Source organism: Anabrus simplex, chromosome 4, assembly GCF_040414725.1.
Source record: "Anabrus simplex isolate iqAnaSimp1 chromosome 4, ASM4041472v1, whole genome shotgun sequence".
Lineage (NCBI taxonomy): Eukaryota > Metazoa > Arthropoda > Insecta > Orthoptera > Tettigoniidae > Anabrus > Anabrus simplex.
The window spans coordinates 376,054,131-376,081,450 of record NC_090268.1 but is presented as its reverse complement, the minus strand read 5'-3'; the positions used below and the strand labels follow the sequence as shown (position 1 = coordinate 376,081,450).

General features: G+C 43.0%; 1 protein-coding gene across 5 annotated transcripts in view; it reads left to right on the top strand.

Moving 5' to 3' along the window:
• LOC136872018 (uncharacterized) overlaps positions 1 to 27,320 on the top strand; it is an 811,539-nt gene that overhangs the window by 38,365 nt on the left and 745,854 nt on the right. For all 5 annotated transcript variants that reach the window (XM_068227292.1, XM_068227293.1, XM_068227294.1 and 2 more), the window contains exon 2: positions 8,304 to 8,403. In XM_068227292.1, the coding sequence (XP_068083393.1) occupies positions 8,304 to 8,403 (100 nt within the window). The remainder of the gene's footprint in view (positions 1 to 8,303; positions 8,404 to 27,320) is intronic.

The window sequence follows — 27,320 nt, the reverse complement described above, 5'->3', positions numbered from 1 at the left end:
AGTGAGCGTGCTGTCCGTGCGTAAATTGGGGAAGGTGCGCGATCTATCTGATTTTGACCAAGGACAAATTGTGATGGCCCGGAGCTCGGCACGAGCATTTTGGAAACTTCACGACTTGTCGGGGTTATGAGGAGTGCTGTGGTGTCTTCAACAAGTGGCGAAACCACGTTCAAACGTCGAGGGGTTGGGCGGCCACCCCTCATTACAAATGTCGAGCGTTGTAGGCTTGGCAGACTGGTGAAACAGGACAAGCGGTGAACTCTGGCGGAACTAACATCAGACTTTAATGCTGGGCGGAGTACAAGTGTGTCTGAACACGCAGGGTACCGAACAGTCCTAAGGATGAAACTCCACAGCCGACGACTTGATGTGCTGGCCGAGCAACTTGCCAGAACTTAACCCGATCGAACACATCTGGGATGCAATTGAACGTGGCGTCAGAGCTCATCGCCCCCTACTCGGAATTTACGACAATTAGGTGACTTGTCTGTGCAGATGTGGTGCCAACTCCCTCCAGCGACCTACCAAGGCCTCATTGTTTCCACGCCCAGACGCGTCGCCGCTGTTATCCGTGCCAAAGGTGGACATACCGGCTATTAGGCATGGGGTCATAATGTTCTGGCTGATCAGTGTATATATATTTCTTACAACTCGTTTTACGTCGCACCGACACAGATAGGTCTTATGGCGACGATGGGATAGGAATTGCCTACGAGTGGAAATGAATCGGCCGTATCTTAATTAAGGTACAGCCCCAGCATTTGCCTGGTGTGAAAATGGGAAACCACGGAAAACCATATTCAGGGCTGCTGACAGTGAGGCTCGAACCACTATCTCCAGGATGCAAGCTTATAGCTGCGCGCCCCTAACCACACGGTCAACTCGCCCGATAGTTTGGGGATACAACTGGGGAGGACAACCAGTACCTTGCCCAGGCGGCCTCACCTGCTGTGCTGAACAGGGGCCTTGTGAGGGATAGGAAGATTGGAAGAAAGAGGTAAGGAAGCGGCTGTGGCCTTAAGTTACGTACAATCCCGGGATTTGCCTGGAGGAGAAGTGGGAAACCACGGAAACCACTTCGAGGATGGCTGAGGTTGGAATCGAAACCCCCTCTATTCAGTTGACCTCCCGAGGCTGAGCGGACTCCATTCCAGTCCTCGTACCACTTTTCAAATTTCGTTTCAGAGCCGGGAATCGAACTCGGGCCTCCGCGGGTGGCAGCTAATCACACTAGTCCCCAGTTGTTTTCCCCCGATCGGAAGTCGCGTGCTCCAGGAAACTGCCTTTGAGGCGGTAGAGGTAGGATCCCTCGCTGAAATCCGAGGGAAATCCATCCATGGAGGGTAAACGGATTAAGAAAGAAATTATTACTAACATCTTACTAAAATATTTCGTCATATATTCTAACCCCAGAGCCTCCGTGGCTCAGACGGCAGCGCGTCGGCCTCTCACCGCTGGATACCGTGGTTCAAATCCCGGTCACTCCATGTGAGATTTGTGCTGGACAAAGCGGAGGCGGGACAGGTTTTTCTCCGGGTACTCCGGTTTTCCCTGTCATATTTCATTCCAGCAACACTCTCCATTATCATTTCATAGCATTTATCAGTCATCCATAAATCACTTTGGGAGTGGCGACCCCATTGCAATAATAGCCTATATATGGTTCATTCATTACATCCCTGACCCGGTCAAAGACTGAAAAACAGGTTATAGGTTTTGATTTTCATGTTCTAACCCCATGTGGAGGAATGTAATTCACTTTTGCGTGCTCTTGTGGTGTTTAAAAGAATGATGAGTTGTGTGTTTGTTATTATTATAATAATAACCGCCATATTCACGGTCCAGAGACATGAGAATTTCATTTTTCATTTTGGTCTTTGAGGGGAAGGCGATAAGACTGGTTGCCAATGATAAAATCTTTGTAATTATCCCAGTCAGCAGCAATTTTTGCAATAGTGTGCCAACGCAGCACACGATGACGTTCTAATTTTGATATAAACAGAAGGAAACTGCTCTAACTAAGCAAATTTCATCACCTTGTATACAGTAGGTACAATCCTTTGGGCTTCCGTGACAATAAATTAGGTGGACAACGTTTGTGACAGAGAAGTGACAGGGAAAAGACAAGCATGAAGGCGAAAATGTAAAATGGAAAGATGTAGAGGAAAAGAAACTCTACTCCGACAAAAAGAGATGGCGAGCGCTTGTACGCCACACCTGGGAAACTGGGGCTGGAAAATGATGATGAATGTTTGTGTAGTCAACGTGTAAAACTCTCGACAAACCACGAGTCCACGACTGACCATAAAGCCGCCTGGGCGAGGTACTCCATCCTCAGCCCAGAGTCTCGTGCTCCAGGACACAGCCGAGTCCTGGGGAAAATCCAAACCTAGAAGTGGAACGAATAATGAATGGAAAGAGTGACATCGAATACGTTGCCTCACCGTCTCGTGAAGCGGCAATCGCCGATGTAACTTCAGCATGGCCGCATTGCCTCGGGAGATCAACTGAGTAGCGGAAAGTTCGACTCCCACTTCGTCAATCTTCGAAATGGTTTTCCACTTCTCCTCAAGGCAAATGGCGGGATGGTAGCTAAGTAAAGGGGTGTACGTACTGCCTATGCTAACAATGGTAATTTCTCCAACTTTAGGTACGCTCAGGTTAAAGGTCCTTTTTCCTAAAGATTTGAAACTTTGTAGTGTTATTGTGTGAACTTTGTACTTTACATTGTTTTCTTTAGTTTTAGGATTAGATGCATAGACAATTCTTTGCAGTTTTTTCCAAATTTCAAAGATTTTCATGAAAAATTTGAGGAATAATATTTTTTTTCTAGTCTCATATATATATCTGAAATAAACTGACAGATTTACAGAGAGAAGGTATGGAAACATCAATGATAATTGTTTCATATTTCTACCTTTTATAGGTTTTTGACTGAGCGTACCTATGTTGTTGTTTGAGTCATCAGACCATAGACTGGTTTGATGCAGCGCTCCATGCCACCCTATCCTGTGCTAACCTTTTCATTTCCCCGTAACTATTGCATCCTACATCTGCTCTAATCTGTTTGTCATATTCATACCTTGGTCTACCCCTACCGTTCTTACCACCTACACTTCCTTCAAAAACCAACTGAACAAGTCCTGGGTGTCTTAAGATGTGTCCTATCATTCTATCTCTTCTTCTCGTAAAATTTAGCCAAATCGATCTCCTCTCACCAATTCGATTCAGTATCTATTCATTCGTGATTCGATCTATCCATCTCACCTTCAGCATTCTTCTGTAACACCACATTTCAAAAGCTTATATTCTCTTTCTTTCTGAGCTAGTTATCGTCCATGTTTCACTTCCATACAATGCCACGCTCCACACGAAAGTCTTCAAAAACATCTTTCTAATTCCGATATCAATGTTTGAAGTGAGCAAATTTCTTTTCTTAAGAAAGCTCTTCCTTGCTTGTGCTAGTCTGCATTTTATGTCCTCCTTACTTCTGCCATCGTTAGTTATTTTACTACCCAAGTAACAATATTCAACTACTTCCTTTAAGACTTCGTTTCCTAATCTAATATTTCCTACATCACCTGCCTTCGTTCGACTGCACTCCATTACTTTTGTTTTGGACTTATTTATTTTCATCTTGTACTCCTTACCCAAGACTTCATCCATACCATTCAGCAACTTATCGAGATCTTCTGCAGTCTCAGATAAAATAACAATATCATCGGCAAATCTCAAGGTTTTGATTTCCTCTCCTTGGACTGTGATTTCCTTTCCAAATTTCTCTTTGATTTCCTTTACTGCCTGTTCTATGTAAACATTGAAAAGGAGAGGGGATAAACTGCAGCCTTGCCTCACTCCTTTCTGGATTGCTGCTTCTTTTTCAAAGCCCTCGATTCTTATCACTGCAGACTGATTTTTATACAGGTTGTAGATAATTCTTCGTTCTCGGTATTTGATCCCTATCATCTTCAGAATCATAAATAGCTTGTTCCAATCAACATTATCGAATGCCTTTTCCAGATCTACGAATTCCATGTACGTGGGCTTGTCCTCCTTGATTCGATCCTCTAAGATCAGACGTAAAGTCAGGATTGCTTCACGTGTTCCTACATTTCTTCTGAAGCCAAATTGATCTTCTCCCAACTCAGCTTCAACTTGTTTTTCCATTCTTTTGTAAATAATACGTGTTAAAATGTTGCAGGCATGAGATACTAAACTAATGGTGCGGTAGTTTTCACACCTGTCAGCACCGGCTTTCTTGGGAATAGGTATAACAACATTCTGCCGAAAATCGGATGGGACTTCTCCTGTCTCATACATCCTGCACACTAAATGAAATAACCTTACCATGCTGGTTTCTCCTAAGGCAGTCAGTAATTCAGAAGGAATATAATCAATTCCAGGTGCCTTGTTCCTATTTAGGTCACTCACAGCTCTGTCAAATTTTGACCTCAAAATTGGGTCTCCCATTTCATCAGCATCAACAGCCTCTTCATGTTCCAGAACCAAATTATCTACATCGTTACCTTTATACAACTGTTGGATATGCTCCTGCCATATTTCTGCTTTGTCTTCTTTCCCTAGAGCTCTTAATACTCATGCACCTAGATTTCCTTTCTCCGAAGGTTTCCTTGATTTTCCTGTATGCAGCATCTACCTTTCCCAGGACCATACAGCCTTCGACATCCTTGCACTTCTCCTTCAGCCATTCTTCCTCAGCTACCTTGCACTTTCTATCCACTTGATTCTTTAATCGCCTGTATTCTTTTCTGCCCTCTTCATTTCTAGCATTCTTGTATTTTCGTCGTTCATCAATCAGGTGTAGTATCTCCAGAGTTATCCACTGATTCTTAGTTGATCTTTTCTTCCTTCCTAACATTTCTTCAGCAGCCCTACTGACTTCATTTTTCATGACTCTCCACTCTTCTTCTATTGTGTTTCCTTCAGCTTTTTCATTTAGTCCTTGTGCAACATGTTCCTTGAAACAATCCCTCACACTCTTTTCTTTCAACTTGTCTAGATCCCATCTTTTTGCATTCTTTCCTTTCTTCAATTTCTTCAACTTCAAATGGCATTTCATGACCAACACGTTGTGGTCAGAGTCCACGTCTGCTCCTGGGAAAGTTTTTCAATCTAACACCTGGTTTCTGAATCTCTGCCTAATCATAATGAAGTCTATTTGATACCTTCCAGTGTCGCCAGGTCTCGTCCACGTATACAGCCGTCGTTTGTGGTGTTTGAACCAAGTATTGGCAAGGACTAAATTATGATCAGTGCAGAATTCAACCAGCCGACTTCCTCTTTCGTTCCTTTGTCCTAATCCAAATTCTCCTACTGTACTACCTTCTCTTCCTTTGCCTACCACTGCATTCCAGTCTCCCATCACAATTAGATTCTCGTCACCTTTTACATATTGTATTAAATCTTCTATCTCCTCATATATTCTTTCAATTTCTTCATCATCCGCTGAACTAGTAGGCATATAGACCTGCACTGTTGCGGTGGGCATTGGTTTGGTGTCTATCTTGACAACAATAATTCTTTCACTATGCTGGTCGTAGTAGCTTATCCGCTTCCCTATTTTCTTATTCATTATTAAACCAACTCCTGCATTTCCCCTGTTTGATTTCGTGTTGATAATTCGGTAGTCGCCTGACCAAAAATCCTGTTCTTCCTGCCAACGTACTTCACTTATACCAAGTACATCTAACTTTAGCCTATTCATTTCCCTTTTCAGATTCTCTAACTTACCACAACGATTCAAACTTCTAACATTCCACGCTCCGACTCGTAGAATGTCAGTATCCATCTTCCTGATGATCGCCCCCTCTCGTGTAGTCCCCACTCGGAGATCCGAATGGGGGACTAGTTTACCTCCGAAATATTTTACCCGGGAGGAAGCCATCATCAGTACATCATTCATACAGAGAGAGCTGCATGTCCTCGGGAGGTAGTTACGGCTGTAGTTTCCCGTTGCTTTCAGCCGTGTAGCAGTATCAACACAGCTAAGCCATGTTGAGTATTATTACAAGGCCGTATCAGTCAATCATCCAGACTGCCGCCCTTGCAACTACCGAAAGGCTGCTACCCCCCTTTCGATAAACCATTCGTTAGTCTGGTCTCTCAACAGATACCCATCCGATATGGTTGCACCTGCGGCTCGGCTATCTGCATCATTGGGACACGCAAGCCTCCCCACCGCGTCAAGGTCACATGGTTCGCAGAGGAGGAGCGTACCTATATAAAGAAAAAAACGAAAGGAGAGAAAATTAATTTCATTTAGCTTATATAAATCTTACTTGAGAGGTAGTCTAGAGCCCTTCTGCTGCATATCCCTCATCCCCCCTTGTCCTCCAGACTCCTTTTTATTACTCTCCTTGACTTCCTTATGTTGGCTTCCACTATAAACTCCTTTTTATCCTCCATTTTGATCCAACGAACATCAAAAGCTTGAAACGCAATGAGCGAATTCCACCCTGGTTGGATCCCCAGCTGTTCTAGTACTTTAATTCTGCCTGCATTTCCCATATTAAATGATAAAACAGAATCATTTTTAGGTACACGGCTCCAAATAACACAGTTAAAAGACTCATTTACATTTTGGGTTTTCCCATGCAAACATTTCTTCAATAAATCGGGATGGGCAAGATCCTTTTAAATGGGCTTAATCATAAACATCACTTCTTCAGGAAGCCCATGGTGTTTGTAGGTTTCCTTGTCTTTATTTTACTTGCACCAAGAACCGCATAGACTATGTTGGGGCTTCTCAGCGGTAGAAATCTTATGAAGAAAAGTTGCCCACACAGCCTCCTTCATTTTCTTCAAGTCACCAACATTCTCTCTTATAGCTTTGCCGTATTAATTTTGTAGCGTGTCTATTTCAGAAGAAGTGAGTCTGTTTCTACCCCGAAGTGCCCCACCATCCTGTAATTTCTTCCCTTTCATGTCATGGAGTAACCTCCGCATTCTTGAACCCATCCTCTTGTGAACATGATCTACACGTTCCACTTGGTAATTGCTACACTTTCACCATATGGTTTTTCAGACAGTACTCTGCTGAAGGCTTTACTGTCTCGACCTCCCAAAATCTGCACATACCCCTTGTAACAACTGAACTCTTAAAAATTGGAAATTTGTTGAACATCTCCCTTGGTAAGTTATTCCAATCCCTAACTCCTCTTCCTATAAATGAATATTTGCCCCAATTTGTCCTCTTTAATTCCAACTTTATCTTCATATTGTGATCTTTCCTACTTTTAAAGACGCCACTCAAACTTATTCGTCTACTAATGTGATTCCAGGCCATCTCTCCGCTGACAACTAGGAACATACCACTTAGTCGAGCCGCTCGTCTCCTTTCTCCCAAGTCTTCCCAGCCAAAACATTGCAACATTTTTGTAACGGTACTCTTTTGTCGGAAATCGCCCAGAACAAATCGAGCTGCTTTTCTTTGGATTGTTTCCAGTTCTTGAATCAAGTAATCATGGTGAGTGTTCCATATACTGGAACCATACTCTAGTTGGGGTCTTACCAGAGACTTATATGCCTTCTCCTTTATATACTTACTACAACCCATAAACACCCTCATAACCATGTGCATAGATCTGTACCCTTTATTTACAATCCCATGTATGAGATTACACCAATTAAGATCTTTCCTTATATTAACACCTAGATACTTGAACGCGTGTGTCTCTGAAGCAGCGTGGGAGAAGTCAGCAAGGGACATCAAACGAACTCTATTGCGACTGTACGGACAGTGTACGACCTGCAGGGTTGTGATACTGCGTTGTGCGCGGGTTATGAACACAGCGATAATAACTAGGGAGCTGATTTAGACTCTAAGTGGTGGCTGTGAAAGAGTGTGCGTAGTGTGGTTATTTGAGTTTGTAAGTGATAGAGTGCACAAATAGTGTGACTGAGCAGCGAGAGCGCAAACTGGTGTGATTGTGTCTGCAGTGTAGTGTAAGTCGAGGTCTTGGTGTGTAAGCAGTTAGTAGTAATTAATACATTTAGTAATAGAATGTTAACGCTACCAGTGTTGTATTATTTACCTACCCACTGTCACGTTACAATATTGTATGATACTATTTTCAGTTTACGTACTAATACTGAAACAGGCTATGGAAAGGATTTTACACATATAAGGTAGATGGGACTGGTGGACCAAATATTCTGGGCTTCTTTTATTTAAGAAAATCATCCAGAAACTGAGAGCTTACCAGATAAGTTATACATAGTTGAAAGACGACTAGAAATAAGTTAAATTTCATCTAGATTTAGTAGATTATGGAATATTTCAGGTGTTCCCATGGACAAGTTGACTGCTGCGGAGTATTGTACAATCGTAGAGGTGCTCAAGAGAGACGCAAATCTACGGTTAAGGGAACAGCTTCGAGTTGGGTGAGTAGATTCTTAAACATATTTCTTTAAATGTTTCCCTGTCGGTGTGAGTTTCCTTCGAAACTTTTAATTTGTGGTTGTTTTTATGTGCAGTAATAATGATGCCTATACTGACATTTTTATAAATGTTTCTAATATCGTGGTATAGTTTTGGTTTATTGGTATTATTCCTATAATCACGAGTGAACAATCGATTTTAAAGGACAGAAGACCCACTATAGTATATAGTATATAGATTTTAAATATTATGATTAACGAGAACTTAATCAACATTTTTACGATAACAATACTATGCAGTATCGTGGTATATTCATGAATACGGCGATAAGGGATTGGTATATTTTACAAGAACAACACACATTTGATTACATTTTCATGTAAGCAAGCTGTAAATACATATTATAGAACGAAATAAAGTACCAATTCTTTAACACATAATATTCATAAATAACATGTTCTTCAAAGTTCCTTGAGCGTCCATCACTCTCACTACTGGAGCTTATCTCCTTAGATTTGCTGCACTGTTTATACACGAACGCAAGATATTTGTCTATGCTTGGAAGTGATGCACCCTCGTAACACTGACTGCTAGAACTCCACTGTGTGGAGGTTGCATTGTTCTGTTGAAACCATGTCCTTTCCATTTCTTCCTCAGTCAGAGTAGGCAAAATCTGCCTGACCAGCACAATGAGCCGATTTTTCGGGCATGAAGGGAAGACTCACACAGCATATGAGGATTTTCAGCCGACCACCAACGTGTATTCTGTGTATTGATGTACCCATCGAGGTGAAACCAAGTCTCATCTGACCAATAACAGTAATCCAACTGCTCTCCATCCGCCGTCATATGTCACAAACACAACGATTGGCCTCACCTGCAAATAGCTTATGAGCAGCTTTCATTTTGGTCTGAAACGTGTGTACAGTAAGACACACCACTCTGCCTAGACAACATGCGCAAAGATTTATTTGGACTCTTCAGCAGTGCGACTTGGATATCCAACAGTTTGTCCTCTGTGAGAATTGTTGGTCTGCCATTTTTCTTGAATGTATCGTAAAGACTTTTAATACTTGATTTATTCGGAGGTGCCTTTCCAGAACGAGCGTCTGCAAAGCGTTCGCGGGTAGTTACGTAAATCAAACAGCGTATTTACTCTTCCAAAATGAAAATTATTTCTCCCATTGTGTACTGTACACCATGCTTCTATTGGACTCATTAACCAATTATATCAATGATCACCACCGGAAGAAAAACAAGAACAAAGTAAGCGTGACTTTACCATAGGTTTCTCTGAACTTGGGAGGGTTGGTTAGCGACCATGGGGCCTTTAGGTGAGTCCTGGCATTGAGTTCACTTACTTGTGCCAGGCTCCACACTTTCATTTATTCTACCCGACCTCATTTGGTCAACACTTGTTCTTTTCCAACCCCGACACCATTAGGTTGTGAGGGCTAGGGAGTCTTTCATTTTCACGCCATTCTTGGCCCTTATCTTTCTTTGGTCAATATCTTCATTTTTCGAAGTGTCGAACACTTTCCATTTTTCTCTCTGATTATTGTAATATAGGGTATGGTTACCCAGCTGTACTTCCTCTCAAAACAGTAATCACCACCACAACTTTAATTTAATAAAAGCAACTTAGCATCACAATATCTGTGTTTTATATAGTACGGGACACACATTGTACGTTCTTTCGTCTGGCCCTTATTGTAGTTATTCCTCTAGATGAAGACCGCCTATCGCTATCTTCAACTAATCAGAAGATGTTTGAGTGTTCGAACTCCACTGTTGGCAGATCTGAGGATGTTTATCCGTCGCTCCCATTTTTACACAAGAAAAGTGCTGCGGATGTACCTTAATTAAGTCCACGGTCGCTTCCTTCCAACTCATAGCCTTCTCATATCCCATCATCGCCATGTCCGGCTCCATGGCTAAATGGTTAGCGTGCTGGCCTTTGCTCACAGGGGTCCGGGTTCGATTCCCGGCAGGGTCGGGAATTTTAACCTTAACTGGTTAATTTCACCGGCACGGGGGCTGGGTGTATGTGTCGTCTTCATCATCATTTCATCCTGATCACGACGCGCAGGTCGCCTACGGGAGTCAAATCAAAAGATCTGCATCTGGCGAGCCGAACTTGTCCTCGGACACTCCCGGCACTAAAAACCATACACCATTTCATTTCATCACCATAAGACCTACTGTGTCGTCGCGACGCAAAAATAAAGAAGTAAAAAATGTGGTGAACATCTTAGGTGGGCCACGCTGCATGTGATTAAGCACGGAAGTAGAAAGAAATACCATCAAAAGAATTTCTTGAAGTAATTTGCATTTTACATTATTTTTCACTCTCGTCGTCATCTGTGTTGCGGATGTGATCCGTCTCCGTGGAGTGCCAAAGTACGACGAAACTTGATGTTAAGGAGCCATAAATACAGTCCATCTCCATACCTAACCTTCAGAACGTAGTTCAATAACATCCTAGTAAGCCCGCATAAAAGGTCGTGTCTACCTAAACACTGAATGTTTCGACACTGGCTGTACAGAGAAGTTGAAACTGTTGAAAATCTTGACCTTTTGCACAGAATGCACATACGTTAAATAAATGAGGCTGTTCATCATGATGTCCGAAGCCATATATGAAGCGTCAACACCATCAGTATGCGTTAATAATGACAGGCGCATCAGGCAACTTACCATACTTCGTAGTACGATGGGTTGCGTGCGTACCCCTGCCTAGTGCATAGCCCGCTCTATCGTAGCGCTCTATCGTAGCGGGCTATGTCTAGTGATTAGCGTACGCCAGTTAACGTCTCGTATTATGTAAAATATCAATTCCAATAATAAAAATTTACTCCCATGCAGTGACCACCGACATGATGTAGGTGTAGCATGTCCGTCTCTTACCTGGAGGTGCCGTTTTCGCTTCTCGGTCAGTCCAAGGATTTTAATTCTGGACTGAGGGCTGGAACGGGGTACCAACTGAGGAACTGTTGGTATGAGAGGCAGCGGATCCGGTCCTGAAAGCCAAGCAGTACGCACGAGAATGACGTCACACTGACCGCATGACACTCCGGTATCTGAAGGCTAAATGGTTGGGTAGCAGTCGTCTTGGCAGGACAAGGTCCTTAATGCGATGTTATGCCACGGGTTGGTTTGTGTTCGTTCTATGCAATATAAAACGATAATTTGAAATAATTCTCCTTCTCCCGCTTTTCCCACACCTGTGGGCGTTGCGGGTGCGAACTGCGTAGCACAATTGGATTGTTCTGTTTTATGGCCGGATGCCCTACCTGGCGCCAACCCTGTTTGGAGGGATGTAACCTCTATTGCGTGTTTCTGTAGTGGTTGGTAGTGCGGTGTGTTGTCTGAATATGAAAAAGAGTTTGTTGGCACAGACACAAAATCCCAGTCCTCGAGCCATAAGAATTAATCACGAGCGATTAAAATCTCCGACGCGACCAGGAATCGAACCCGGGAACCTCTGAACCGACCATTCAGCCAGCGGATCGGGCCCATGGATTTACACCCCCCCCCGGCATATATTCAACAATTCTTCCTCTGAAAGTTGCGCCGTATACAGTAATGTCTTGATATTAATTTCTGGACGCTTCTCACGTCAGAAATAGGTTCGAGTACCTAGAATCATATCTTACATATGGCTTTGTTCGTCTCTGCGGTGTAGTGGTTAGTGTGATTTGCTGCCATCCTGGAGGCCTGGATGCGATCTCTGCCACAAAATTTGAAAAGTGGTACGAGGAGTGGAATGGGGTCCACTCAACCTCGGGAGGTCAACAACTGAGGACAGGGGTTCGATTCCCTCCTTAGCCATTCTCGAAATGGTTTTCCGTGGTTTACCATTTCTCCTCTAGGCAAATGCTGCGATGGTACCTAACTTCAGGCCATGGCCGCTTCCTTCCTCTTTCTCGTCTATCCCATCCGAACTTCCCATTCCCCACAAGGCCCTTGTTCAGCATAGCAGGTGAGGCCACCTAGGCGAAGTACTGGTGGTCCTCCCCAGTTGTATCCCCTGACCTAAAGTCTGACGCTCCGGGACACTGCCCTTGAGGTGGTAGAGATGAGATCCCTCGCTGAATCTGAAAAAGTAAACAACCCTGGAGGGTACACGAAAAAAAAATACATATGGCTTTGACAGCTCTTGTATTTTCTAGGGTTGTAATTCTAATGGCCAGAAATGCACTTCTTTCCCTCAGTGTTGTAATGAATTAAAGAGAAATTATGAAAAATTATATTATTCAATAGGTGTACGATACCGAGTAGTTGCCCTGTTCTATTTCCTCTTAAAACGAAAGTCACCACCACCACCACCACCACAACCGCCACCACCACCACCACCACCACCAATACCGAGTGGTGTGGCCACGCGTTTTTATGCGGTAAGGTTGTGGAGTCAAGTTCTCTGCATTCGGGAGACGAGTGGGTTCGATCCCCCTCCGTTGGCTGTCCTGAGAATGGTTTGCTGAGTTATTCCATTTTTTATTTCTAGGAAAATGCCGGGACAGTTCCTATTCGATCATCGATCGATCAATCGATCATCACTGATCTAAATTTAGGGCAGTAGTCCTGTTGTTTAGGAGCTGCCTGGCCGAGGCGGTAAAGGCGTGCTCGGTTCGCCCGGAAGGACGTGGGCTTGAATCCCCGTCAGGAAGTCGTAAAATTTAAGAAACGAGATTTCCACTTCTGGAGGTGCATATGGCCGTCAGGTTCACTCAGCCTACACCAAAAATGAGTACCAGGTTAATTCCTGGGGGCAAAGGCGGCCGGGCATAGAGCTAACCACTCTACCCCATCACGTGCGGAGGTTAACAAAGGTGGAAGCCTTTACCTTCCCCTCCTCCAAGGTCCTTCATGGCCTGTACGTAGGTGACTTTGCTTTTTGTCCTGTTGTTTACCTAGTCTTTCCTTAAATAATTGCAAAGATTTTGGAAATTTATTGAACATCTCCCTTAGTAAATTATTCCAATATCCCTTCCTATAAACCAATATTTGCTCCAATTTGTTCTTTTGAATTCCAACTTTATATTCATACTAGCTGATATACCCGTGCTCCACTACGAAATTCTTAGAAAGACTGTCTGTTGTGTATGAAGAGAGTTATTTCACACACACGAAACAAAATTTTATTAAAGGAGAATTACAATGGGGCAAAGATTCGTTTATAGGAAGGGGAGTTAGGGATTGGAATAACTTACCAAGGAAGATGTTCAATAAATTTCCAATTTCTTTGAAATCATTTAAGAAAAGGCAAGGAAAACTACAGATTGGGAATCTGCCACCTGGGCGACTGCCCTAAATGCAGATCAGTAGTGACTGATTTGAGCAAGCAATGATACAGTAGGTCACAGCCGATTCCTTCCTCCTCCTTCCTCAATTTCATTCACCCTCAATTTCATCTTCATTAGCTCCTCAACTGAGATTGGCGCCAGGAAGGGAATCCATCCGTAAAACATGCCATACAATTTCATCTCACCGGGCGAGTTGGCCATGCGGTTAGGGGCGCGCAGCTGTGAGCTCGCATCCGGGAGATAGTGGGTTCGAATCCCACTATCGGCAGCCCTGAATATGGTTTTCCGTAGTTTCCCATTTTCACACCAGGCAAATGCTGGGGCTGTACCTTAATTAACGCCACGGCCGCTTCTTTCCCATTCCTAGGCCTTTCCTGTCCCATCGTCGCCATAAGACCTATCTGTGTCGGTGCGACGTATAGCAAATAGGAAATAGCAAAAAAAAAAAAGGTCACCTCACCTCATTCCGGACCCCGTATCAGGAAGCTGGTTTATAAGATATATATATATATATATATATCATAGGTAAACAATACAATCTGATGCTATGCTGCTATACTACTCCCCTGAAGGGGACGCCGTCTCTCAGGCCAGGAGATTTGTATCGGAGAGGAGGTGTGCGGAGAAGGTGAGAGGGTTGGTGGCCGTGACATATACTAGGAACAATCCCGGCATTTGTCTTAGTGTAGGGGAATGGAAAACCACGGAGAACCATTCTCAGCGGACAGCTGACGGTGGGGACCAGCCCTCTTCGTCTCCCGAATACAGAGCCGTGGACACTTCTCCTCTGTTCGGTTGGCTGGTTGGAGTGCAGAACTGTTGGACCACGGACCGGCCGTGGCCACTTATAGGCCAAGAACTACCCTGCATCCGCCGGCTCTGCTATTTTACAAGAAATCCAAACAATAAGATCCATTTGTATGTGGACTCATTTATACAGGTATTTCGTTCTTTCTTCACTAAGACATCTCAATTCTATTTCTTCCTTGTCTACCTTAACCTGCATTCCATTTCTCTTAGTGTTTACTTTTAATTATATATTCCCTTTTCTTTTATTAGTCTAATTACCTTATTATTTTCATAACTCACGGCCGAGAAAACATCAGACATAGTGAGACATCTGCTGATTAATACGTTTTCAACGGGGCTGATGACCTGGTTGTTATACCCTTTTAAACAACAATCAAAAATTATTTCATCAATAGAGCAACAATCAGTAAAATCATACAAACATTTTTGGCATTGTTAGAAGGGTCGTGGTTCACTTCTTCGCGAAACGTAGCCCTGAGAATGGTTTCTCCTGGTTTCCTATTTTCACACCAAGAAATGCTGAGGCTGTTCCTTGATTACGGCCACGGGGTCTTCCTTCCCTGTCTGAGCCTCCACCTATCCAAACGTCGTCGAAAACTTATTGGGGCGACATTAAACGACTATTATAATAATAATAATAATAATAATAATAATAATAATAATAATAATAATAATAATAATAATAATATGTAGAGTTCTATTACTCCTCGCTTGTATAAAAATATATAAAATGGCATTTAAATGAAAAATATGAAAATTAATACACATTAAATAATATACACAATCGTTGGTCCTTGTACTCACACTTAGTTCTTACCTGATTACTTACACATACGTTATTTGATGGGCGCCCGCTACAACTCAGTGCAGCAATAATAGAATGAGAATCTTGAATATCTCTAGGGTATGGGGTAATAAGCTTACTTTTGTCAACATACCATATAAGTTCTGGGAAAAGGAGATTGGCGTTTTGTTTCTCCATTAAATTTGAGGTTATTTAATTCTACTCTTGAAATAAAACGATAAATTAATTTGATAGAACAAAATATATTCTTAAATTGTTTTGATAAAAATAGTAAGACTGGCTGCGATAAAACAGATGAGAATATAAAATTATGACATTACAACGGAAAGAAACTCGGCATTAAATTTGAATTCTTCTTGACCGGACATTATATAAGAAATTTATCCCACACTGGTTCACTTGACTGTACCTTCAACACTTTGAGTGTAATTACGACGTATTCCTTTGAGTTGGATTTTACTGCAGGTGTGTCAAGCCTAATTTGGTGATGTATCCTTTTTGTTTCACTGACGACTAAGTATCCATGTGACTGCTGTTTCTCCATCCAGATGACTGACTACTATCATCTCAGTACAACATTTCTTAGCAAGTGTCTCCATCCACATGACTTCATGGCAAGTCTCTCCGTCCATATGATTTCAACTAACTGACCGACTGAGGTCTCACCTTCCAATTGTCTCATTCACTGTTCACTATCCATTTGACTGCTTCACTGTTCACCATCCGTTTGACTGACGCTACAAGATACGATGAGCTTATATAGCCATTAGCTGACACACCTACGCAATCTCCACAAATAACTATGATATACTCCCACCCGGCTCCAAATGTTACATACAATGGTGAAATTGCCTGGGGTGGCCTAGGTTTCAACACGGCTACGGCCGTTGGCCCCCAAAAAATGAGCTCATCGCTAAATGCACACAATGACGGAGCGATGACTCGGCAGTTACGCTAGCAGTATTAGAAATCTACTCCGTAAAAAGGTAAACAGATGGATAGTACGGCCAGAGAATGATGTCCCGAGGAGACCTGGAACCAAATGGACTGAAGAAAGGAAGAGAGCCCAAGAAGAGAAAATGAAAGCCATTTGGAGACCAGAAAGGTGAATCATAAAAGCACTGCGTAATCCAACAGGGTTCAATTCGCAAATATTGGCCCGATGCATAAGTTCGTGTGGATCTTATATTTTATATTTTATTTTATTTTATGTTACTGTCATTCCCACGTACTGTAACTCACAATCACAATCACTCAGTGATGTATTCACCCCCACTCTCTAAGACCTTCTGCCAACGTTCATGTAGCAGTCGAATGCCTCTCTTGTAGAACTGTTTTGATTTTGACTGGAAGAATTCTCTTAGCCATTGGTCAAGAGAAGCTTCGTCCGCAAACACTTGCCCCTGAATGTGGTTAGAAAGAGAGCGGAAAAGATGGAAATCTGAGGGGGCAAGGTCAGGGAAATACGAAGGATGAGGAAGAAGTTCCCAGACTTTTCAGCATTCACACCTTTGGTCAGTTACGCTGTATGCGGACGAGCATTATCATGGAGCAATAAGATGGTTGTTGTCTTTGTCTTTTGTTTCTGTACCTTACCCATCGAATGAAAATGGCGTACAGTAGTTGACTGATCACATTCAAAAACTTGCGCCATTTCCCGCGTTGTTTGACGAGGATTCTCATGAAGCAATTCATTCGAGCGATTTTCGTCTAAATCTGAAGGTCTTCCAGAACGTGGTTCATCAGACTAGTCAAACAGTCCTGCTCGAAAGCGGGAAAACCATTTTTGTGCTGTTCTTTCAGCAAATGCTTCATTCCCGTACACTTCACAAATTGTTCTCGCAGCTCCTGCTGCACTGGATCGCCGGTAAAGAGTAAAATGTGTCGGAAATGCTCACTTTTCTCAACTTGACATTCCATGTCGTCCGCCACTGTGGTGTAGTGGTTAGTGTGATTAGCTGCCACCACCGGAGGCCCGGGTTCGATTCCCGGCTTTGCCTCGAAATTTGAAAACTAGCACGAGGGCTGCAACGGGGTCCACTCAGCTTTGGGAGGTCAACTGAGTAGAGGTGGGCTCGATTCCCACCTCAGCCATCCCGAAAGTGGTTTTCTGTGGTTTCCCACTTCTCCTCCAGGCAAATGCCTGGATGGTACCTAACTTAAGGCCACGGTCGCTTCATTTCCTCTTCCTTGTTTATCCCTTCCAATCTTCCCATACCCCGCAAGGCCCCTGTTCAGCATAGCAGGTGATTTTATGAAGTTTCACATAAGCCGGCAAAAATTACATATTTAGAAAAGGAGGTTACATGGAAAAGTTTCGAACCTATCCCTCGGGTTAAACTGCGGAGTTAGCAAAAGGTGAAGATGTTAAGTGGCCATACCTTGTCCAAGTACTGCTGCCTGATGAAAGAGGCACATCCCGCCTCCTGCTTCACATACACACACTTAGTAGATGTTGATCAAGTGGCCAAGAGACGTGAAAATCCGCAGTTTATAAACCCTCGGGGAAGGTTCTAGACCTTTCCTGAATAATCAAGACACACCCACGGCGTTTTATTGGTTAACATCAAAAGTTACACTCAAAATCGAAGAAGAAATACGTGATAGGCTGAAAATTAATTACAGAAATTAAGGATTGGCTGAATTCAAAACTGGCGGAAAGAAAAGATAAATATTGCCAACCCAAAGATGAATGAACAAAATTTAGTAAAGAAAAACTTATGAATACAAAATTTCTTCAAAAAAGGTTCCCTCACTTCGCACCAGGGTGCATGATCATAGTTTGTGTAGTGACATCTATGAGAGAATGTCCACACTTCTGGATCAATGGAAAACAAAAACAAGTTGAAATCCACACAGTACTGGCAACTTCATAATCACAAAATTACGGTAGTGACATCTTCTGAGGAAAAGTTTAAGTAGGTCTAGTTCCAAGTACAGTGTTTCTCCTGTACAAGAGTTCTAATTGGCGCAAGATTTAAATGTGCGGCGTAGAGGTGTACCTCCCGGTACAATAATAATAAGTGACTTTGTCACTAGCAGAACTACATGTTTCCCTGTTTTATTTAAAATGTTAGTAAGAGTTAATATTTTGAATTGCTGTGCGAGAACAAAATAAAATTTCCAGAAAAGCTGTTTGCAAATACCATGAGGGGATACTTTCAGGGTATTTCGGTTTCATTTCCACCAACATCTTAGATCATATTTTAGTGAGGTATAATTATCTGACAGGGGGAGATGAATGCTGTGAGCTCGAGTTCCAAGTATTTCCTTTTCCGAAGGCTTTGTTTGGGAGCTATTCTATTCTCTGCTAGTCTTGTATTGGTCAGTGTTGTGATATGGTGGCATTCAAAGATGTTATCTAATCTGCTGTTCATGCTAGCGTAGCCTAGAAATGAGGTAGCCAGTCTGTAACATCCGGTCTTCTCACGAGATTTCATCTCCTGGCTGACTGTAACCTTGGTTCGAACTCAAGATCACCTCTTTTCTAGCGACTCAACATACTACCAGTTCCATTCATATCTCTTTGTCACCGATAAACAGTCCGGCTCCATGGCTAAATGGTTAACGTGCTGGCCTTTGGTACAGGGGTCTCGGGTTTGATTCCAGGCAGGATCGGAAATTTTAACCTTAATTGGTTTATTTCCCTGGCACGGGGACTGGGTGTATTGTGTCGTCTTCATCATCATTTCATCCTCATTACGACGCTCAGGTCGCCTATGGGAGTCAAGTAAAAAGACCTGCACCTGGTGAGCCGAAGTGTATTACGTGCCCCTAACTACGGTTTACGGAGAGTCTGAGGTGGTGGAAGTTTCACTTATCAGTAAATCTACCTACACGAGGAATACGTATTCGAGCACCTTCAAATACCACCGAACTGAGCCAGGATCGAACATGCCAAGTTGGGCTCAGAAGACCAGTGTTACCGTGTTTTGGTGGTAGTTATGCATGAAAGAAGGTGCTGGGTGGTGAATAGGTCTCAAGCTACTAAAGCGAAATTAATTTTAAAATTTAACAAGGTTATATTTTCTTTTCAAAATTAGGTAACAACAAATAGAACAGGTACTTAGTAGCCGAAACACGATTGAAAAATACATTTACATAGGTACCCCGTTTGGGGCTTCAAAAGTCAGAAACATAATTCTTGAGCAATGAGCCCAACCTTACAATGAACACCATACAACAAAGGGGCCGAAAACCCCCAAACATGCCAGAAACATTTGCTTCCAATTACACCCAAAAGCCTCCTTGAGGCAGAAACACAATTTTCAAGAAAGGGCAACTTCCCCTTAAAATCCAAGCCTATCATAGGCCACTCCGAACTCCACTTTTAAGCTGTCCTCCAAGGACGTATACACAGGGGTAAAATACCCAACCTACTGAGGTCTGTTAAATGACAAGAAAGTTAATACATGACCTCTAAAATACAATTTGAGAGGAGGCGAATTTGCACTCCTAATACACTTTGCTTAAGACCTACTTGGCACTAGGCCGTTAATACAAGGGCTAATCCCATACTACAGAGGTGACTTAATAGCAATTTACATTACATTACGGAAGAATTGGTTGAGAAAAATAAGTTCACCTCAAGACGATGTGAGTGGGAGCTCGAGAGGGTTAAGCACTCTCTATCCCGATATGTCGTTTTAAAATAGAATATATGAAAAGAGTAGTTACATTTTAGGAAAAGGTTACATGGTTGAACGCTTAGAACCCGCCCCGAAAGTTAAACTGCTGAGCTAGCAAAGAAAGAAGTTATTAATCGGCCATTACCTTGTTGTTGACCGCTGCCGAAGAAAGAGGCGCTACCCGCCCCCTGCTATGTACTTAACACACTGAAAGATGGAACAGAAGTGGCGCAGAGACCCAAAAATCAGCAGTTTATATCCTCTCGCGGAAGGTTCTAGGCGTTAGGGGAATGAAAACACCCGCCCACAATAATTTTATTGGCTAGGGTACAGAAACATATCCAAGTTGGGGGAAAATACATCGGATTGGTCGGAAATTACTAAAAGAAATTCGGGATTGGATAAACCTAAAACAAGGGGAAAAAGAGGGGTATACAGCCAACTTAAACAATAACAGAAGGAAATTTAACAAGAAACAAACATTTGAAATAAAAATTTCTCCAACAAAATAGTTCTTTGACTCCGCACTAGGGTGCACTATTGTTGATCTTCAGTAGTGTCCTCTAGGAGAGAAAGATCACACTTCTTACTTCAAGCGAAACAAAAACACATCAAAAGTGACACAGTTCTAAAACTCCAAAATTTACAGGTAGTGACATCTTCTGAGAAAGTAGAGAATTAATAGCGTAGATAAAGTTCAGACTTCCTCCAGCAGAGGAGTTTCAACTGGCGCACATTTTAAATTAGCGGAGTGGAGGTGTACCGCCCGGTACAGACCTCCCCCCCCCCAAAAGTTCCTCCAGGGGTGACACATGAAATCTGTTTGAAACAAGGTCCAAGTTATGCTGTGGATATGAAGATTGATTGCAGAAGCCTTTATAAGATTTCTTAATTTGGTTTGATTTAGTTTCAAAATTTTGTTGTTGCAGATGAAGTAAAGTCTTTATATTTGTAGAAGTTGAATTTCTGAAGATAACTTTTTATACTTGAAAGTGAAGGAAAAAAAAAATTTTCAAAGTCCACCAAATATTGCAGTTGAATTCCCAGGTGTAGTCATTACTTATAGTAACTGTTCGTGTAGTAGATGGTGATGAAGTGGGATGGCCAGACCGGCCGTTGCGGCTTGCGTCCAAAGGAGGCCGCTTGGACCCCTCAAGTACCCTGAGATACCGCTCGCCCGCACTATGAGGGGAGCAGAGGTGTTGAAGCACGCCGCGCCCGCGGTGAACATATACAGGCTGCGGGCAAGTAGCAGGTCGTGCGCCGCACATCAGCCTTGGCCGGGAGGAGAGCTCCGGCTCGCCGTGCACACGTCATCCTCGCTGGGGCCGAGGGGGCCCGTCCTCTGCTCCAGTTGCTGCACGGCGCCGCGCGGCTGCGGGGGCACTGAAACATTAAAGCTTGGCGGCAGAATTGTGTTGGACCATCATCTTTTTTTTTTAGGGCACAGGCTTGGTGAGGAGGTTGAGGGGTCAGCGGCGTGCAGAAATCCATGGCATTTACTCAAATCAAGCCACAGTGTGTATTGAAGCAGGAGACGGGAGCGTGGTAATGACCGAGGCAAGGACAGAATGGCAGTTTAACGGATCGGGGAAGGTTTTACAAGAGGCTTACATATAAGACAAAATATTATAGAAGGGGCAGAAAGCCTTAAAAGTTGAACTCAAAAAAAATATAACCTTCATATTCCTTTCAAATTATATGAAACAAGTTGACACAAAATTTACACTGGTTTCACCTGTGACAGGTGAACCCTAAATATCCTCTCGGTGGCTGGATTGCTTACTAACAACGTAACTGGCGTAAGAAAATCGAGAATTATACAAGGCCCATGAAATCTGGGGGCAAGCTTGCCCGCGGGAACAAAATTCTTGACCATCACCTGGTCACCTACCTTCAAAGTGGTGGGTCTCCGTCCACGATCATACTTTTCTCTAACCTTTTCATGACATACCTTAAGATTGGCTTTAGCCTTCTTCCAAAGATCTTTAATATTACCCGGATCTATTGTCTCTGGTAGAATGTCACTCAGAGACCAAAGGTTAGAGAGCGGCGTGTTGGGAATAAACTTGAACATCAAGGAAGCTGGAGTGAACTTATGAGATTCATGAACCGCCGAATTCAAAGCAAAAGCTAACCAATGCAGGGACGTGTCCCACCTGGAATGATCTTCATGATGATAGGCAATAAGTGCGGACCTGAGATTACGATTAACCCGTTCAGCCAGAGATGGTTGAGGGTAATAAGCAGAAGTAGTTACATGAGAGATGGATAAGTCAAAACAGAATTTACGAAATAAATTAGATGTAGAAGCCTTAGCATTATCAGATACAATATATTGGCACGGACCAAACGAAGCAAAAATAGAATTTAGGCAAGTAATGGTGGACTGAGCGGTAGCCAGCTTAGTCGGAAATAACCAGGAAAATCTGGTAAAACCATCTACACATACAAAGATGAATTTGTTGGCATTTCCCTTCGACTGGGGGAAGGGTCCTACATAATCAATATACAGGCGTTCCATGGGGCGCGATGCTTGATGCGAAGACAAGAGGCCTACCTTGGTGGACATGGTTGGTTTACTAATCAAACAGGATTTACAAGCCTTTACTAGTTCACGGATTTCACCGTCCATACCTTTCCAGATGAACATTTCCCGAATCTTTTCACGAGTTTTAAAGATACCAAGATGCCCTCCTAATGGGGTCTCATGATAATATTTGAAGATCATAGGTACAAGAACCGCTGGAACAACAACCTTCATCATCTTATCATGCCTCGAAGGGCAACATAGAACACCATTCCTCAGAACATAAGGGACGACATGTTCCCCAGAAGCAAGGGTTTCCATTATCGGAGCCAGCGTCGGATCTTCACGTTGGTATTTCTCAATATCCCTAAAAAGCATAGGAGCATCTGTTAAGATGGCATTAACACCAGATAGTATGGACTCGGGAGGTGATGAACTGTCGACCGGTTCCTGGGTCTCGACGTCGTTAGAAAACATACGGCTGAGTCCATCAGCAACAACATTTTCGGTACCTCTGATATGCCTGACATCAAATTGGAAGGCAGAAATACGGATGGCCCAACGGGCTATACGACCAGTACGACGCGGCCTACCTAAGACCCAGCTTAGGGCTTGATTATCTGTCTCCAGGTCGAATTTGACATGCTCCAGATAGAGGCGGAACTTCTCTAAGGCGAATAAGACTGCCAAACCTTCGAGCTCATAGATGGAATACTTGGCTTCTTGAGCCGACAATGTCCTAGACGCATAGGCGATGGGGCGCCTCCCTAGTTCAGTTTCTTGAAGAAGGACTGCAGCTACCGCTGACGACGACGCGTCGGTTTGGACGATGAATTTCTTCGAGAAATCAGGCATAGCAAGTACAGGGGCATTACAAAGAGCTAATTTAAGGTCTTCAAAAGCGGCTTGTTGAGAAGGTCCCCACTCGAATGTGATGCCTTTCCTACGAAGAAGGTTTAAGGGCGCCGCTCTATTAGCGAAGTTAGGAATAAACTTCCTGAAGAAATTCACCATACCAATGAACCTGGCGATACCTTTAATGTCCTTGGGAGGTTTAAAATCACGGATGGCCTGTGTTCTAGAATGATCGACTGCTACACCATCGGGTGACACAATATGCCCTAGGAATGACATAGAGGGCTTAGCAAATGCAACCTTGGACAACTTAACAGTTAACCCAGCCTTACGAAGGCGATCGAGAACTTCTCGCAGATGATCTAGATGTTCTTCAAAAGTCTCTGAAAATACGACGACATCATCTAAATAGTGATATAAGTACTCGAATTTGATGTCGGAGAAGACCCTATCTAGTAGCCTAGTGAGCACAGCTGCTCCGGTGGGGAGCCCGAAAGGCACGCGGTTGTATTCATATAAATTCCAGTCCGTGGCAAACGCTGTAAGGTGTTTAGACTCTTCGGCAAGGGGAATTTGATTATAGGCCTGATTTAAGTCCAAGATGGTGAAGAACTTGGCCTTACGAAACCATGAAAAACAAGAATGAAGGTCAGGAAGGGCCACAGATTGCAACACCACCTTCCGATTGAGAGCCCTGTAATCAATGACAGGCCTGAAGCCTCCTTGGGGTTTCGGGACTAGGAAAATAGGCGATGAATACGCCGACTTAGAGGGCCTAATAATACCATCCTTCAACATCTGATCGATAATTTCTTTCAGAGCCTTCATTTTAGGTGGAGATAGCCTATAAGGTGGAAAACGGACAGGAATTGAATCCGTGACCTCAATTTTGTATTCAATAAGGTCAGTAACACCAAGAGTATCAGAGAACACCTCGGGAAACGACTGACACAGTTTGCGAATACTATCAGCCTGCTCCTCAGGTAGATGTCTAAGGTCTAACAACATCTCATCCTGGGTAGGCGAAATAGAAGAACATGACACAGAATTACACTTTAATAGTGGTATTTTACAACTAGAAGCAAATTTGAATGTGCACGACCTAGACTGGAGATCGAGCACAAGACCAGTGTGAGAAATAAAGTCAGCTCCCAATATAATGGGGCAAGACAATTGTTTGGCCACAAACAATTTAATTTTCCAAGTGAATTTAAAAATACGAATTTTGACCAATAAGGAACCTAGAATTTCTAATGGAGATGAATTAGCCGAAACGTATTGAACAGGAGAAGAGACATAGTCAGGAAGTTTACAAACCGATTTCAATTTAGAATACCATTCAGCCGAAATAATCGAACAAACACTGCCTGAATCTAAAAGACCTGTAATAGGCTCGTTATTTAACTCAATCTTAAGAAAAGGAACCGGTGCGGGGGAATCCGCCGCAATCCTAAGACACTCTTTGGGACCTTCAAAAGATAAATTTGAAAATTGCTCGTTCTCTAAATTTACAACCTCTTTACCAGGGGCTGAGTCTCGGGAAGATGGATTAGTTGACTCAGCCGAAGCCAATAGTCACTTTTTATTATTGGCATAGGTAGAATTTGCACCAGAAGTTGAGCAGGAGGGGGTGCTATTCGAGTTTGGGCAATTCTTGGCGATATGTGAGAAAGCCCCACATTTAAAACAGCCTTGTGCTGAACCAGCTCCATTATTTGCCCTACTAGTTTTGACCAATGGACATTTATTGCGAAGATGGTCAGGCGACCCGCAAGCATAACATTTACGGGGTGTGACTGGTCGGCGAGGTGGAGGCCGAGTGTTACTAAAGGAAGGCGGGGGTTCTTTCGCGACACGCAAAGAATCGGCGTATCTAACTCCTTCCGCTGAGACGGCCAATGCTTCAAGTTCAGAGAAGGTTTGCGGGCACGCCGCGAAACACAAATATGACCTATAGGGAGGTGAAATTCCCTCTACAATAGCCTGTACAATCTGATCTTCAGGAAAATGAAGGGCAAACACCCTAGTATAAAACTTAATGTCCTGTATGAAATCAGCCAAGTTTTCATCCAAGCGCTGTACACGATAATAGTACTTCTGAATAAGGGAGGACCTGGCCCTAGCCGGGATGAAATTAGCTAGCAAATGGGCATGGAAATCCTCAATAGATGATTGCTCGGCGATGGCTCTTACGATTTTATCTGAGAGAATACCAATAGCATACGGATAAATAATTTGCAAAATTTGACATGGAGAAAGAGAAAACACAAGGGCATGATCCTGAAATTCAACTAGAAATCTTAAAAATGAAATGACATCACTGGTGGTATTAACGGAAAACTTAGAAATACCTCTGAGCAACATTGCCAATGGATGAGGCAAGCTGCTAAACCCGGGTGACATAGTAGGTAAAGGCTTCAATGGCAAAGAAGTTAATTCAGAACGGATGTTACTCAATGATGCGCGACGTTCAGATTCGTTGTCCAATGGGGCAGGGATAGTTTGAGCAGCAACGGTTACCCTATTAACTTCTCCCTTGGGAGGCGCTTCCTCACTACCAGAATTCACTATGGTGGGTTGATCAGATTTGGGAGGAACTTCCCCAGTTAACAATTGAGTGACCTTACTAGATAATTCAGAAATATTTTCCAGGAGCGTACTAGCTTCCTTCCTCTGAACGTCATTCAGTTTTAGAGACAACAGATCGTTAACCCTATTCGAAAAATGATATAGCCTGCCTTGCACACGCTTAATTTGATTGGGAGAAGGATCATTTTCATCAAAAAACTAACTACAGAAGCTAGCCCAGTAATATTCTCCGTGATCGTGGAAAGAGAATCGTCAATTTCTTTCTCTCCCAAATTGGGGATGGAAATGGGCAAATCAAGGGACTCTCTAAGCTTGTTAGTGTCTACTGCAACCGTGCCTCCAGATTGCACATTTCTGATATTTAATTCATAGATCAACTCCTCTTTGCGCAAATAATTAAGATGGAGAACATCGCGAGGGCCGGGCATGGTGACAGAACAATTTTGAAAAAGTCAAAAAATTCCAGCAGCTGAGAAAATGGTTAGAGTTCGGATCAAAACAATGTCTAGCCGTCAAAAGGGGCTAAATTGAGACCCATTCAACCACGCTCTGCTACCACTTGTTACCGTGTTTTGGTGGTAGTTATGCATGAAAGAAGGTGCTGGGTGGTGAATAGGTCTCAAGCTACTAAAGTGAAATTAATTTTAAAATTTAACAAGGTTATATTTTCTTTCAAAATTAGGTAACAACAAATAGAACAGGTACTTAGTAGCCGAAACACGATTGAAAAATACATTTACATAGGTACCCCATTTGGGGCTTCAAAAGTCAGAAACATAATTCTTGAGCAATGAGCCCAACCTTACAATGAACACCATACAACAAAGGGGCCGAAAACCCCCAAACATGCCAGAAACATTTGCTTCCAATTACACCCAAAAGCCTCCTTGAGGCAGAAACACAATTTTCAAGAAAGGGCAACTTCCCCTTAAAATCCAAGCCTATCATAGGCCACTCCGAACTCCACTTTTAAGCTGTCCTCCAAGGACGTATACACAGGGGTAAAATACCCAACCTACTGAGGTCTGTTAAATGACAAGAAAGTTAATACATGACCTCTAAAATACAATTTGAGAGGAGGCGAATTTGCACTCCTAATACACTTTGCTTAAGACCTACTTGGCACTAGGCCGTTAATACAAGGGCTAATCCCATACTACAGAGGTGACTTAATAGCAATTTACATTACATTACGGAAGAATTGGTTGAGAAAAATAAGTTCACCTCAAGACGATGTGAGTGGGAGCTCGAGAGGGTTAAGCACTCTCTATCCCGATATGTCGTTTTAAAATAGAATATATGAAAAGAGTAGTTACATTTTAGGAAAAGGTTACATGGTTGAACGCTTAGAACCCGCCCCGAAAGTTAAACTGCTGAGCTAGCAAAGAAAGAAGTT